Source organism: Gavia stellata, chromosome 25 (assembly GCF_030936135.1).
Source record: "Gavia stellata isolate bGavSte3 chromosome 25, bGavSte3.hap2, whole genome shotgun sequence".
Taxonomy (NCBI): domain Eukaryota; kingdom Metazoa; phylum Chordata; class Aves; order Gaviiformes; family Gaviidae; genus Gavia; species Gavia stellata.
Genome location: NC_082618.1, coordinates 6,845,169 through 6,859,397, shown reverse-complemented (window position 1 = coordinate 6,859,397; position 14,229 = coordinate 6,845,169). Strand labels below are relative to the sequence as shown.

Below are 14,229 nucleotides of genomic sequence, written 5' to 3'. Positions count from 1 at the left end.
GAAGAGCAATGATACACTGAACAGTGACACCATTAAAAGTCTCATTGTATCGCCTCCATCTGCTCTTGGGAAAGAAGTTTCCAATCCAGTCAGTCTGGAAGGAGGAAAGTGTTTTCCTTTTCAGCTCCACAATTCTTCATTTGTTGAATTAGGAGCTGCCCTACCTGTTAAAAGGCCAAAGGGTCCAACTGGGAGAGCGTCTCCGTGAGACAGAGTTACAGCTGGCCTGTGCGCTGACAAGCACAGAAAGAAATGAATACTAGAATGCGTGTGTTTGTAGGATGAAGAGTGTCTGAGACCTGGGGATGCCACAGATACAACGTTCTTGGAGAAACTGGAGGAAACTGTGAAGAATCACCCTCACTTTCTCACGTGAGTGTTCAGATGGCTGAGGGCAGTTATGCTGCTAGGATCCAAGTGTGTGACAGAGCTTTAGTTATTCCTGGACAACATTGTAACTCACTGTATGTAGGGCAGTAGCATCCTAGGTACACTGGGTCCCACGTAAAAGGTGATCATGTTTTCTTTTGCAGAGAGATTAGATTGTGAGTTAATACCGAGTAAGCTGTCAACACTAACTGCCTTGCTCTTCTCAAGACTGTGCTTCAGAATACAACAGGAGCAACAAAGCCCTTGTTACTGACTTGTGTCTTCACCCATCTCCTCCTGGCATCCTACTGCTAGTAAATCCAAGCAATTTGCAGGCTTGGAGCTTCTTGGCTCTTCCAAGATCTGGCCCAAGTCTTCAGATGTGACAAACTCTCTGGGTTGGAGTATTAGGCCAGATCATTCCGCAGCATTGATGGCTTCCTGGGGGAGCATGACTGATGGCTCACGTCAGGCCTGGGAGTAACTAGAACATGGAGTAGAATTTTCCTGGTAAAAATAGTGTTCAGAGGTGTATATGGATTAGAATGATTTAAGCAGTGTTAGTGCTTTTGAAACTGAGAGGTTTACATTGCACTAACTCACCGCTGTGCTCGTCTGCCTCCCAGGCGATACTGATACCCTCCTTCAACTTTGGTAACATACCCATCTTGCTGCCACTCCAGTTCAATGGGTGTCAATTCCATCCTTCACCTTTCAGGTTGTTTACTTCCGTTTCGGAGCTCCAAGTGTCTTTTTATTCTTACTGAATGTTCTGCTTATGCTCAGATTAGGATCTGTACGGCATCTCATGAGTATGCCAGCCTGCTGCCAGTGTCTTCACTGCCCTCTTGCCTGCTGCCTCTACTCTAATTTCATGTGCACGCAGAACCACTCTGCAACCTCGCCAGGAAGCTGAAAGTTCATCCATTTGAAATAAACATAAATACATTTTATGACATTTTTATGATTTGCTGGTTGATAACTCTATTATTTACTTCCCATCTTGAAAATCAGCAAGTCAGATTTATTCCCCCCCTGCTGTGTTCACATAGTCCCACTCTAGGATCAAATGCCATAGTGCTTTTTGAAGTGAATCCCCTCATGAAACAAATGTTTGTTTCTGATGAAGCTTCCTTGCTTTCTCACCAGGCACAAGCTCGCTGACCAAAAGACTCGCAAGTCACTGGGGCGGGAGGAGTTTCGGCTTTTGCACTATGCTGGAGAGGTCACCTACAGTGTTGCAGGTAAGTGTGTGCATCATCTCCACTGTCTCTCACTCTTTTCTCCTCCTGCTGTCCTCTGCCCTTTGAATTAAAACAGCTTCACTACATAGTAAAGAAAAATCTGGGCATAGAATATTTCCACACATCATTTGATTAACCAGATTAATTTCCATCTCAAATTCCTGCCTTCTTATGAAGTTCCTGTGGAACAGCGGTGGCAGCCTGAGCGGTTTCTTTTTCTTCCAGGTTTTCTAGATAAAAACAATGACCTTCTCTTTCGGAACCTGAAGGAGGTGAGTGTGGATAGAGGACGTTTCCAATACTCAGCAGAACAAGGGGTCAGGTTTAAAATGGGGTGGCACCTGAGGGAAAAGATTCTTCTAGACTCCACCTGCAGAATGCGTGTCCATAGGGCTGCACTATGAAAAGACAAATTGAGGTGCCCAAAGTTCATTTTACTATTAAAAAGCAAAACAAAACCAAAAACCCCAAGCAAACAGTTTTGTCCCATGTTTCTTTGATAGTCCTCTGAAGAATACTCTGTACTTTATCTCTGAAAACGTCTCTCTCTGCAGACCATGTGCAACTCTGAGAATCCTATCATAAATCAGTGTTTTGACAGGACGGAGCTGACAGACAAAAAGAGACCTGAAACGGTAAGAACACAAGAGCTGGATGGACATGTGGCTATTTCCTCCTTTTGAAAAACATGCCCTGTCTACATGGTAATCTGAATGCAAGCCTCTTACATTTAAAGCTGGGAGACAGGTTTGTTGTGCAGTCACACGTACTAGCTGTAAGTCATTGCCTCACACATAGTTTTCTTTCTTTTCTCCTAGGCAGCAACTCAGTTTAAAAACAGCCTCGCCAAACTCATGGAAATTCTGATGTCCAAAGAACCCTCCTACATTCGTTGCATTAAACCTAACGATGCGAAACAGGCTGGTATGACCCTGGTGACTCTTCCTCTTTTCTATGACAGCTGTATATAGACCACTAGATCCCAGCCAGTGGGGCACAGAAAGGAGTTCAAATGAAGAAGTCCTGCAGGACTTTTTCATTTTGGGTCTGTGCCAGAGCTTCTTGTAGGGAGGTGGTGGCAGTACCAGCAGCCAGGAATTGGAATGGGAGCACTGGTCTTGGGTGGAGTAGGGTCATGTTTAAAGCAAAGAATTATTAACCTGTGTTAACTTCCTTTTAATGACCTTTATTCTCCCTCATTTTTTCCTCCTGTCTGCATAGAACATCCTAAAAGAGAACTTCTTTTTGGAACTAAATATAAATGTATATTGAAGGGCGGGGGAGGGGGCCGGAGACACAAAGTAAGTTGTGTGGGACTTGCACCGTGAAGATGGGGTAGAGGTTAAAGATAACTCTGTAAGATAAAACCAAGAACTGAGCATTCCCCTTCTCCAGATGGAGGGACAGCTACATGTTAATTGTGTTTCCCTATTTTCGTGCTCTCTCAAGATCGATTTGATGAAGTTCTAATCCGACATCAAGTGAAATACCTAGGGTTGATGGAGAACCTCCGAGTGCGCAGAGCCGGGTTTGCATATCGAAGAAAATACGAAGTTTTCCTGCAGAGGTAGGATTACCTTGGACTGCTCTCTCCCTGCTGCTCCCTCCCCCTGGTCTCAGTCCCACAGAGGTTGAGCCTGGGGAGCTGTTCTGAACAGCAGAGAGGCAGCCCTTACACCTGACAGACTTATTTTCTTGAGGGAGCGAGAAGCAAAGCCTCTCTCCCTTCCCATTGCCCTGTATGGATCGGACTTCTCTCCCTAAGACTTCTTCTGCTGTCAATTTCCAGGTACAAATCACTTTGTCCAGAAACATGGCCTACGTGGGATGGACGGCCCCACGATGGGGTGGCTGTGCTGGTGAAGCATCTTGGCTACAAACAGGAAGAATACAAAATGGGACGGTTAGTTCTTCTGTTTTCTTCATTTGAGATTATGAATCATTGGACGTCCATGTAATTGCTTTTAAATAAGGCTTCCCTATCTAATGGGTGAGGAAGAGATTAGAGATCCCAAAGGGGATGCTAAGGGCAGGAAGCAAACTTCTTCAGCATGTTCAACATAATTCTGCATTTCTATTTCTAGAACAAAGATTTTTATCCGCTTTCCCAAGACCTTGTTTGCAACAGAAGATGCTCTGGAAGTGAGGAAGCAGAGTCTGGGTGAGTCACACACACGGCAGGACCTTCATGGACAGTTAGCTGTCTGTTTTCTGATTTTTTTTTTTTTGCTGTTCGTTCAGGGAGATATTTTTGTTCAAAAAGTTTGACCCTTTTTCTACCAAAATCTGCTTGGTCACAATTTCAAATTGCTGGTTTTCTTTCAGCAACAAAAATGCAGGCCACATGGAGAGGTTTCTACCGTCGAAAGAAATTCCTGCACATGAAACACTCAGGTATGAGAGAGAGGAAACTGCAGTGCTGTGTAACTGCACGGTTTGAAGTGGCCGCTGTTGTCAGAGATGAGTTGAGTTTGATGTGCAAGAAGGAACATTCCCAAAGTCTTGCTGGAAGTGGAACGGAAGACATTGGTGTGGTACCCAGTCCTTCCACCTTTAGTCTGTGAGACTCTGAGCAAGAGAAGCAGACTTAACTCATGTTCACACAGCAGTTCCCATCTGCCGGTGCTTTTTATTGACATTTATCTATTGTATCATATTATTAAGAACTTAAATTATATTTTCCCATATGCCACTCTGAAGGCTGTTTACCTCCAGCACTGGCTTTCTTGAGCACTCTTTGTTGCCAGTTTTGTAGGGAGTCAATATCGGTACAGAGGAGCTCACTTAGTGCACAATCTTTGTATTATTTTTAGCAATAGCCATCCAGTCGTGGTGGCGGGGAACTTTGGGACGCCGAAAAGCTGCCAAGAAGAAGTGGGCAGTAGAGACTATCAGAAGGTGCGTAAAGAATAACCAAAGCCGTCAAATGGGTGCTTATTTCTTAACAATAGGATGATAAGAATAAACCTTCTTATCACTACAGTATCAAAGGGGTTTTTAAATAAATTACAACTACTAAGTAAATCCCAGAAAATGGTTGGGTTGGAAGAGACCTCTAAATATCTCTAATTTTGATCACTTTTCTCATTTTCTAATGAAATTTTCTTCTTCCTCAGGTTCATTAAAGGTTTTATTTACCGGAACCACCCTCGCTGCCCAGAGAACGAGTATTTCCTTGATTACATCCGCTTCTCCTTCCTGATGAACCTCAAGCGTAATTTACCAAAAAATGTTTTGGACAAATCGTGGCCAACTCCTCCTCCATCACTCTGCGAGGTAGGCACAGCTGCACCGGGGGCAGGCGAATGACACACAGGATGGAGGAGACTAACAGCAGTGAAGACCACGGGCCACCAAAGGCCTGAGGGGACCCTCCTGCTACCCGAGCAAGAAAGAACCAGCTTCTCGCTCAAGTTCCACGTTGCATTAGCATCTCTACTAGTAGAATTAATCCAAACATCATCACATGGGTGTAATTAGCATATCTGTAAAATGATCAGAGCTATTGCGAGTTCTTGAGAGCGTGCTGCTGTTGCAACACCATTTTCTACTGGTTTTCTCAGTTTCTGAAATTTTCTTCCCTTTTTTTCTGAACAAATTAAGTTCCCTCTGGACAGTTAAACTGGCTGCAAGGACATATTAAACTTCCTCTGTTGCCATTATTATTCTGCATCTGGCAGAATTGCTTTTTTATCTGATCAAAACAAAATATTGCAGAAAGCCCCCCTTATCCAAAGGTCCTTGTTTGTTTGGATTGCAGGTAGAGCTGGAAGCATGGAAGGGCGCAGCAGTGTGGAGTGCTCCTGGTATTCATTCTCCATTCTAAAGCAGTTGGAGAATGTTGTGGGGGCAAACTCGCTTAGAATGGTGGAAAATAAACTTCCTATTATTCCTATTCTTCTCAGTAATGAAACAGTATTTTGGTTCAGCAATGCATTTTCTGCAGTTGCTTCTCATCTGTCTTCACTGTTTGAATTGGTTTGTTGGTAATTTTGAGCTATTTTCATTTATTGTGTGATTTCTTCTTCAGGCGTCCCAGCTCCTGCGACAGCTCTGTATGCAGAACATGGTCTGGACCTACTGCAAGAGAATCAGCCCAGAGTGGAAGCAGCAGGTACAAGACAACTTGACATTATTTCACAAACTATGCTGACATTCCCAAGAACGGGAGGGGGTTGTCAGCATTATTTATTGTAGGAAATGAAGGAGGGGAGCAGCTGGATGGGAGGGATAAGGGTGCTACTACAGAGGGGGGCACAGAAGCAGTGGTGAGATGGAGGGACTCTTGAATCATTACATTCTTCAGTGGTTGGTTAACAGTTCCACAAGAGCTCTATGATTCTTTTTTTAGGCTAGAGACAAAAACTAAAAAGACTGAAATGTGCATAAAAAGAAAAAACATTACATACCTATTTCAATACATACTATTTATACAGTGATGTATATCCATGCCTGTATATAATTTCTATACTGAAAGGCCCTGTTACTCTTCCCATGGAAAATAAAAATGTAAGAAGCCGCATTATTCTGTTTGTACCATATAAAGTAGAGAGCAAGAATTCTGCGGGCACAAAACTAGTCATTTTCCAAACAGAGAAGTTACATCAACAGTTACAGCTGCTGTTCTAGCTAAAAAGAATAAAAATGATACTGAAATTTGATTCATCTTAGTCATGGAAAGGTAGGGGGAGGCAATTTTTTAATATAAAAAAAGCTCAGTAAAGGGACATGATAAGACGTGTATACATTAAACAGTTTAGATGTAACTGTTATGAGATGATAGTGATAGTTGTCTTTAAGCCTTTTTTTTATTGCATAGTATATTATACTGCTTACGAAGGCCTGCAAAATATTAAGCACATGTCATGAAATGCTGTAGATTAGTTAGTGGCTGAGCCTGTGATTAAGGACATGAGATTAATACCAGCCATTACTGAGCTGGAGGTAGAAACTCAGCAGAGCACTTCCTTTTCCTGAGCAAACCAGACTCACTGATAATGAGTATCTTTTATCACATTTTTACCTGTAAATCACCTCAGGTGCTTTATACTGTCTAATAGCATGCATAGCATGCATTTGCCCTAAATAAAGCAAAGAGCATTTCCTGTTTCCTCAGTCACTGGTTTTGTTCTTATTCTGAAGGAGCGCAAGTTGGGAGCTAAGAGTACAGGTCATATTTACAGTGTGGGGTGACTGTATCCTGGAATACTGCCACTCTGAAAGGGATCAAAGGTTTACAGTGACTAATCATCTAAACAGGCACTCCCAGAGCGATACGGCAGCTAGCTGTGTTGTACTATTTGTCAGAGGATAAGATAATATTTTTAGGATATTTTAGGATAAGGTAGAGTAATATTGAGTAGATCAGAGCGCTGTAATGAATGTGTTACACTGTGCTAATGAGGACATTACTTGAACTACTGACAAAAAAGTAAAGGTGTTGAGTAGCTGAAAGGCTTCATGGGTGGGGGGGGGAAATAATGTGAAAGATTAAAAAAGCTATCTGGGGTAGAGCAGGAGAACAAACTGTTTAAGCTTAAGGAGGAAGAGGTTAAGAGAATTGCTGCACTGGGAGAATTCTGAGACTGGGGGGGGGGGGGGGGGGAGGAAATTTCTTTTCTACCCTAAAGATTGGGTAGCTGTTGAAAATGTAAGGGATGTATGGAATATTTTGTGTAATTTTGTGACTAGTATGATTCAGGAGGTCAGAACTAGATGACAACTGCTAAAAAACCAAAAAGAGAACATGTCAAGACAAATCTGTCTTTTTATTTAAGGAGACATTTTATACTAAACAAGAATATATCTTTTGTCTTTGCAGTTGGAACAAAAAGTAATTGCCAGTGAGATTTTTAAGGGTAAAAAAGACAATTACCCTCAGAGTGTTCCTAGACTCTTCATCAACACTCGACTTGGTGAGTAGGTGTTGTGAAGTTTAACAGAAAGTAGGGGATTAAGCTACTCTTTTCTTGCTAGAAAATTCTCTTTCTGACCCTACCTCTTTGGTTTTAATACAGGTAATGAAGAGATAAATGCCAAAGTCCTTCAAGCTTTAGAAAGTGAAGCAATTAAGGTGAGATGTGTGTCCTACTACTTTTGTCAAGCTTCTAGAGTTGTTCAGCAGAATATCGGATTAGATTTATGAAGAAAATATAGCAAGAATTTTATTATATTATAAGCTTGTAATACCTTAGAAGATAGTCTATGGGAAGAGCTGATGGCTCAGAAATACAATTTTGAGATTTGGGCAAGTTTAAGTCAGTTAGGAATGGAAGGGGTTGCAGCTGGCATGGCTGGAGAGGAAAGAAGCGATGAAGAAACAAACCTACATGGACTGGAGCTAAACCTGGATTTTTTTCAAGCCCACAGTCAGACAGCTCTAGTCATCACATTATTGTTCAGAACTCCTCTAGGTCAACAAGGAAGTCTGTGGCAGAACAGAGAATAGGACTTAAAAGGATTGTCTCTGTTCCCAGTTTACCAACCACTGGTCAGTACCTCCTGCAAGCTCTCTAGGCTAGAGGGAAGGTAGCTGACAATTAAACAAGTTGCATTTTTAGCACTGTTAACACTTATTTCAGTATGCAGTTCCTGTGATCAAGTATGACCGGAAAGGATACAAGGCAAGAGCACGGCAGCTGCTTCTTACCCAGAACGCGGTCGTCATAGTTGAAGAATCCAAAATCAAACAACGGATCGACTATGCCAATCTGACAGGTGAGAATGGTATCATAAATGGGGTTTGGCTCACTTGATCGTAGGCAAGGTGAAGACTGACTTCAGTTAAAAAATAGTAGTAAGTAATAATAAAATAACCACTTTGTCCAGGACAAGAATGGAATTATGATACTGACAAGCATTTTAAGTCTGTAATATCTTGAAACTCAAGTTTTTCTAAAATTAAAACTCCACAAAATGTCACAAAAATTACTCAATTTATCTCCCTCAAGCCCCCTCCTAAGTCATTTCTCAATTGCATATCTCTGCCACAGGGGAGTTGCACCATTATTACACAGCAGCTGCTTGGGACACTGCTCCAGTTTTCAGTCCTCTAAATAATTGAGACAGACTTGATACTTTTAGAGGGGGGAACTTGGTCAGACAGAGAAAACTGCTGAGTCTGTCTGGTACATTGTAGTCATTACTTGGCTTTGTCTGAAACCTCTCACTTCACAGCCTCAGCTCTGCTACAGTTCCTCTTTGCAGCCAATTTTGGTGCTAATCATTTCAATGTTAGCCTGAGGTAACTATCTATCTGCTGCATTTGTAACTGTCACCATTTGAAGTGGTTTCCAAGGGCAACACTAATTTGGGGTTCTGTGACTCCTGTCAGATGCTATTACGGCAGAGCTGTATGTTCATGTCTGCTGGGGTTGGGCTAGCTCAATTTAAATAGCTAATCCAGTTTGTATCTATCTAGTGTCAAGTTATTAAACAAAGTCCAAAAATAAACTATGAAGAAACAGACATTCCTGAAACAGAGCACAGTGCTCCTTAACTAATCCCTACCCACCTACCCCAGGGAGAGGATTTTTTTTCATTTAGCAAACATGAGCAACTCAGGGCAGAGGGTGAGCCTCTTGCTTACTGTGCGGTCAGAAGGCACTGCTGGCTGGATGAGTAGAAATGCTGAATTCAGAGCCCGAGTGGGTCACAGTGCAGCGTAACGAGAACCTGCAGCAGCTCAGGACTGGATCTGCGAGGACCAATACTCCAGCAAGTTGGGTGCAGGTTCAGCCTGCTCCCAAGCCTAGCTGCAGGGCAAGCAAGCAAGGAATTGGCAGCAAGGGTAGCTGTCTGGAGCCAAGCTCCTACAGCAGCTCGGCCTTTCTTACTGTGTGTTGGCTGGGGAGGGGGAAGACAACAGTGACTACACTGTTCCAATTGTCCCTCTCCTTCTTAGTACCCCAGCAATTACACCACTCATCCACCTGCAGGGCTAGAATGAATTATCTGTCCAGTGGGTGCTGAAAAGTAAAATTTTGGTCGTAAGTCCTTCAGCTGGCCAAAGTACCTCTCTTTCAACTCCGTGACAGTTTGTAAACAGGCATTCTTCCTACTTCTGATGGACAGAGGCATCTGAAAGTTTCTTTTTCATCTTAAAAAGCCCAGTTATAAGCTGATTGTCACCTTACAGCCTCTTCAGCCTCTCTGCTGGCATGTTAGCACAGTGCTGCTGTGCAGCTTCTCAGCTGTCGGGTTCCTTGGTGTGGGAATAACAGTTGCTGCGTTCCTGGGAGAGGTTCTGAAACACATGCAAGAATCCTAGTAGTGTTGTGTTGGGTGTCAAATGGCCGTTCTTTCTTTATTGCAGGCATCTCCGTCAGCAGCCTGAGCGATAACTTGTTTGTGCTGCACGTGCACTGTGAAGACAACAAACAGAAGGTAGTGGGACTCATCCATCATTTCTCCAACCACCTCTAGAAAAGGTTTTAAAGGCACAAAGAGCCTAAGATCCAGCGGGGGCAGGGGGAAGGGGCACACACGGTGACATGTATGTAACTAACTTTGTGCCAGCTCTAAGTAGCATTTCACTTACATTCACTTGTGCTTACAGCCTTCAGCAGTGGCTGGTTCACCAACAGGATTGGTGCTGTCTCTTGCCCCCATTACTGATACCTTGTAAATAAAGAAATTAACTGCCATAGGTACAGTGTGACCCACAACAGAGGCCCCGGAGATCTCCACCAAGCCTGGTCCTCTTGGAGAAGTGTTTTTCCATGGTAACCTACAGAGGAGATAGTTCTGTCCCTGTTAATTACAGCATAATCATTTTGGTGTACTGACACTGTAAAGCCATGATCATAAACCATTCTTTCTCTCTTGTCCCAGGGAGACGTTGTACTTCAAAGTGACCATGTGATTGAGACACTAACAAAAACAGCCATGCAGGCAGACAAAGTCAATAATGTCAACATCAACCAGGGCAGGTGAGTGAAGCCAAGCCCCTCTCAGGAGCTGCCTTGGTTTTCTTGTGTTGGTGCTGAAGAGCTGTGCTACAGCATTAAAGGGAGATAGAAACATACCTATGCAACATCAAAAGTGTTAGGTTAACAGTTGGACTTGATCATCTTAAAGGTCTTTTCCAACCCAAACAATTCTATGAAAATAACGCATATTAACTAAGGCTCCATTTCCTTGAACAAGCAGATCTATTGCCGCTAAGCATCAATACAAAGCAGCCACTTACACAGGAATAGGGTAAAACTAAGCTAGTGGAGAGGTCACAAATACTCATCAAATCTGTTCTTACCTCTTTCTCTTCGCAGCATAAAATTTACAGTTGGGCAAGGCAAAGAAGGCATAATTGACTTTATATCGGGATCAGAACTGCTTATAGCCAAAGCCAAGAATGGCCATCTAACAGTGGTGAGTACAGGCTGAGGTTGGTAATAAAGGGTAGTTCACTTACAGTGGATCCAAACCCAGGTTTTGGCATTAAACCGTACTTGCAGCAGATGGACCCATGCCACATGACTCTCTTGCTGAACGCACTGCCCTCATCTACCAGTCTTTTCCCCAGTTGGAGCTGTGCATTGTACTTTTCTTCCTGCAGTCTTGAGAGACTGCCAGGCTTACTCAAACTCACTGACTGCCTTATCAATCACTTTCTTTTTCTCCCTAAGATTCAGGCTTTAATGCTACACTCTTTGGCAAATCAAATTTTGGAAAGACATTTAAAAACACAGGAAGCAAAAAAAAAAAATCCTCTTCCCTTCTCAGATTGTTTGTAGTCTTCCTGCTAGTCAGATATAGTCATGCAACTGCTTTATGCACTGTCAGATTAAAGGTTATTCAGAAATAAATCCACAACATACTCAGACCGCACTCACTCCCCTTCCACCATCAGAGCTGAAAAAGCAAGCTCCCCATCCCACTGCAGGCTGGCTAACCTCAGAACAGCAATCAGCATTTCCACTTCGCTCTTCACTGAAACAGTCCAGCCTATAAAAAGCCAAACGTAGCACTGCCAAAGGATTTCCTTGCCCTATGGAATGCCTAGAGACTGTAGACAGGAAGAGAGATTAAATTTGCATAAGCATGCTGAAATGAGGATCAGGCTGCTTTACTTGCTATCAGTAACAGCAAACCAAGTTAACTCTTTAGACTATGAAGAGACACATGCCACTTTTTTCCCCAGCCTTTTCAAGCCATCCCTAGGAACGTTTTTCCAGGTTTGTCCCTTCCTCCTCAGCAAAGCAAAGTCTTCTTGCACTGCTAGTGCTGTTAGCCTAGGGAGAAGTTTAACAGAACCACAGGCACCAGGGCCTGAGAGCACTGCAGTGTCCTCTGATTTCCTGAATTGCCAGTACCTGCTTTTGTTTCCTGCTGAGACTGGACAGCTTCAGAGTAGTAGAGCAAACTTTACATACTGTGACATTAACAGCTTAATTCTACAAGCCAGTCTTTGGTGCGCTTTGAAGATGTTTAGGAGCTAAAACTATTGCAGCATCTGTGTTTTTCACACACTTCCTAGCTTATCTGTTCTGTCTTCTCCTGCAGGTTGCTCCTCGTTTGAATTCTCGATGATAAAATATGCCACCACTCCAGGACCTTTTTCTCCATCAGTCTGACTGAACCCTATAGAATTGGCTGGATACAGATCCCAGCAACGTCTCCCCTCCTTCCTCGCTTTGCTCATTTTGTTTATTGTTACCAAAGACCTGCACTTTCAGAAAAACCACAAAATACATCTTGCTTTCTTGTCTTAATATGCAAGTTCCAAAAGAAAGGCCTTCTCTTCCTTACCTTAGTGGCAAACGCATGGGTCCAACGCAATGTCTGTGAAACCGTGGCTCATGAAACATTCAGCTGGGCTTTGAGGGAGAGGTAGCTCTCTCAGGGTAGTTTAAGCCCTGATGGAAACGACCAAAATTTGTGCTTGTCATCATCAAAAAGCACAATCAGAAAACAAGTAACTCTGCTGCTTTGTCAGCCAAATCAACGAAATGCCAAACTTTATATTCAGAAAGAATGTTTTATGAAGAATTTTGCTCTGAGATGTTTTGATGCTTTGTGTTACAATATATTAAAGCCATATTGTGTAAATGAGTAAAACCCTGTAAATACTACTTTATAGCTGAGTATGAGAGATGCACTACAAGAAATGGAGTTGATGTGGAAACTTTATGGTTTAGGTTTGGAATTTTTGTTGTTTTTAGTTTATGATAAGGTATTAACCTGAGAAACCCATCATGTAACTTCTTCACTGATTTGGATCCAGAGACTTTTACCTTTTTTTGAAGTCAGTCAGTCACCTTCTTGCTCTATAGTGATATTTTTATACCGTAGGAACTTTTTCATATCCACACATCCAAACAAAATGTAAGTAATACAAAGAGCAGAGGCCACCACTTCTCTATGCTGCTCTAGGCTGGAAATGAAACCTGTAGTCCTTGGCCACAGGATGTGCACATGAGCTTTCCCTCCCACCTCGTGCCTGTCTGGGAGTCACCACTGCCCCTTCCCCCACACAGCTCCTCAGGCTCAGAGCAGCACCCTCAGAAAAAGCTGCTTTTCCTCTTGTTTTTAGCGATAACTGGAAGTTTGAGTTCCCACAATAAAGCTCCACAATGTTTATATAAATGCCTCTCAGTACTGCCTTAAAGGGGAAGAGAGGGCTAGTTCAGCACTGCCAGCATCACTGACCAGCTGCTGACAGCTCCTTTGCATGGAAGCATCTTCCTAAGCAAGCTGTGTCACCTCACCCCAATTCTAACCCAAGGCTAGAAGGGATACACTTTTTGAATGCTAACTGGTCTCAGACTGCGTCAGACATTAATACTAAGCACCTTCATTTAACAAAGAACCCAGAATGGCTACAGGGTGGACAGCTATGTGTCAAATACCTGCTGACTGCAAATCTCCAGCTTCCATTTCCAAGTTCTAGACTTCAAACAGTACATTCTGCACTCTACTTGCCTTAGAAATCCCTCACGTTCCACCTCTGTCCTGACACAGTAGCAACAACAGTTGCAGTAAGCCCTGAATAAAATATAACCAAACATGTTGCCACTCACATATGATCAGCTCAGTCTCCTACATTTTGGTTTCTGACATCATGCAGTTATCAAACACTGCCCCAGGCCTGGAATGCTGTATACACTGTAGTACATATACACCATACCACTGTGTATGCTAGAGTGTATATACTATACAATGCTGTATACGCTATTATATAACCTCTTCAAGACTACGCTCAATAAATTTTTACAAAAAACCACACCTTGTCTTTGTTGTAGAAACTGTTCCTGAATCTCTGGTTCCTGGGCCCAATCTGTCTATGCAGAGCAGGTTATTCCTAGAAAGAGGTTTCTAGGACATCAGCTAAGCAGGGTGGACATTAAGATAACGTGTTTCCCTTCTCTCCATCCATGTAACTGGAGTGGATGAGGAGTACTGTAAGGGCAAGCGAGAGGAATGCACCAACCAGATCATGGCTTTTTGCGCATTCAGGTAGAGGACTGGATACATGGTGTGGAGGAGCTTCTGACTCCTCCTGACGCAAAATTAGGCCGCCTTCTAGGAGGCTGGCCTCACGGCTATACTACTTACGCGTAAGACTGGGATCTTACTTTATCTCATGTATGAAGGACAATGCTGTTACTTCTCTCTC

General features: G+C 43.0%; 1 protein-coding gene across 2 annotated transcripts in view; it reads left to right on the top strand.

Annotated features, from left to right (window-relative positions):
• The window catches only part of MYO1C (myosin IC), a 32,889-nt gene extending 19,053 nt beyond the window's left edge, over positions 1 to 13,836 (top strand). For both annotated transcript variants that reach the window (XM_059829129.1, XM_009815215.2), the window contains exons 14-32: positions 281 to 372; positions 1,519 to 1,613; positions 1,839 to 1,885; positions 2,168 to 2,248; positions 2,432 to 2,537; positions 3,063 to 3,180; positions 3,403 to 3,516; positions 3,698 to 3,774; positions 3,939 to 4,007; positions 4,427 to 4,511; positions 4,730 to 4,889; positions 5,644 to 5,727; positions 7,435 to 7,528; positions 7,631 to 7,686; positions 8,195 to 8,330; positions 9,928 to 9,998; positions 10,446 to 10,543; positions 10,883 to 10,982; positions 12,117 to 13,836. In XM_059829129.1, coding sequence (XP_059685112.1) covers positions 281 to 372; positions 1,519 to 1,613; positions 1,839 to 1,885; positions 2,168 to 2,248; positions 2,432 to 2,537; positions 3,063 to 3,180; positions 3,403 to 3,516; positions 3,698 to 3,774; positions 3,939 to 4,007; positions 4,427 to 4,511; positions 4,730 to 4,889; positions 5,644 to 5,727; positions 7,435 to 7,528; positions 7,631 to 7,686; positions 8,195 to 8,330; positions 9,928 to 9,998; positions 10,446 to 10,543; positions 10,883 to 10,982; positions 12,117 to 12,143 — 1,710 coding nt within the window. In that variant the 3' untranslated portion in view covers positions 12,144 to 13,836. The remainder of the gene's footprint in view (positions 1 to 280; positions 373 to 1,518; positions 1,614 to 1,838; positions 1,886 to 2,167; positions 2,249 to 2,431; positions 2,538 to 3,062; positions 3,181 to 3,402; positions 3,517 to 3,697; positions 3,775 to 3,938; positions 4,008 to 4,426; positions 4,512 to 4,729; positions 4,890 to 5,643; positions 5,728 to 7,434; positions 7,529 to 7,630; positions 7,687 to 8,194; positions 8,331 to 9,927; positions 9,999 to 10,445; positions 10,544 to 10,882; positions 10,983 to 12,116) is intronic.
• The last annotated feature ends 393 nt before the right edge of the window (positions 13,837 to 14,229 follow it).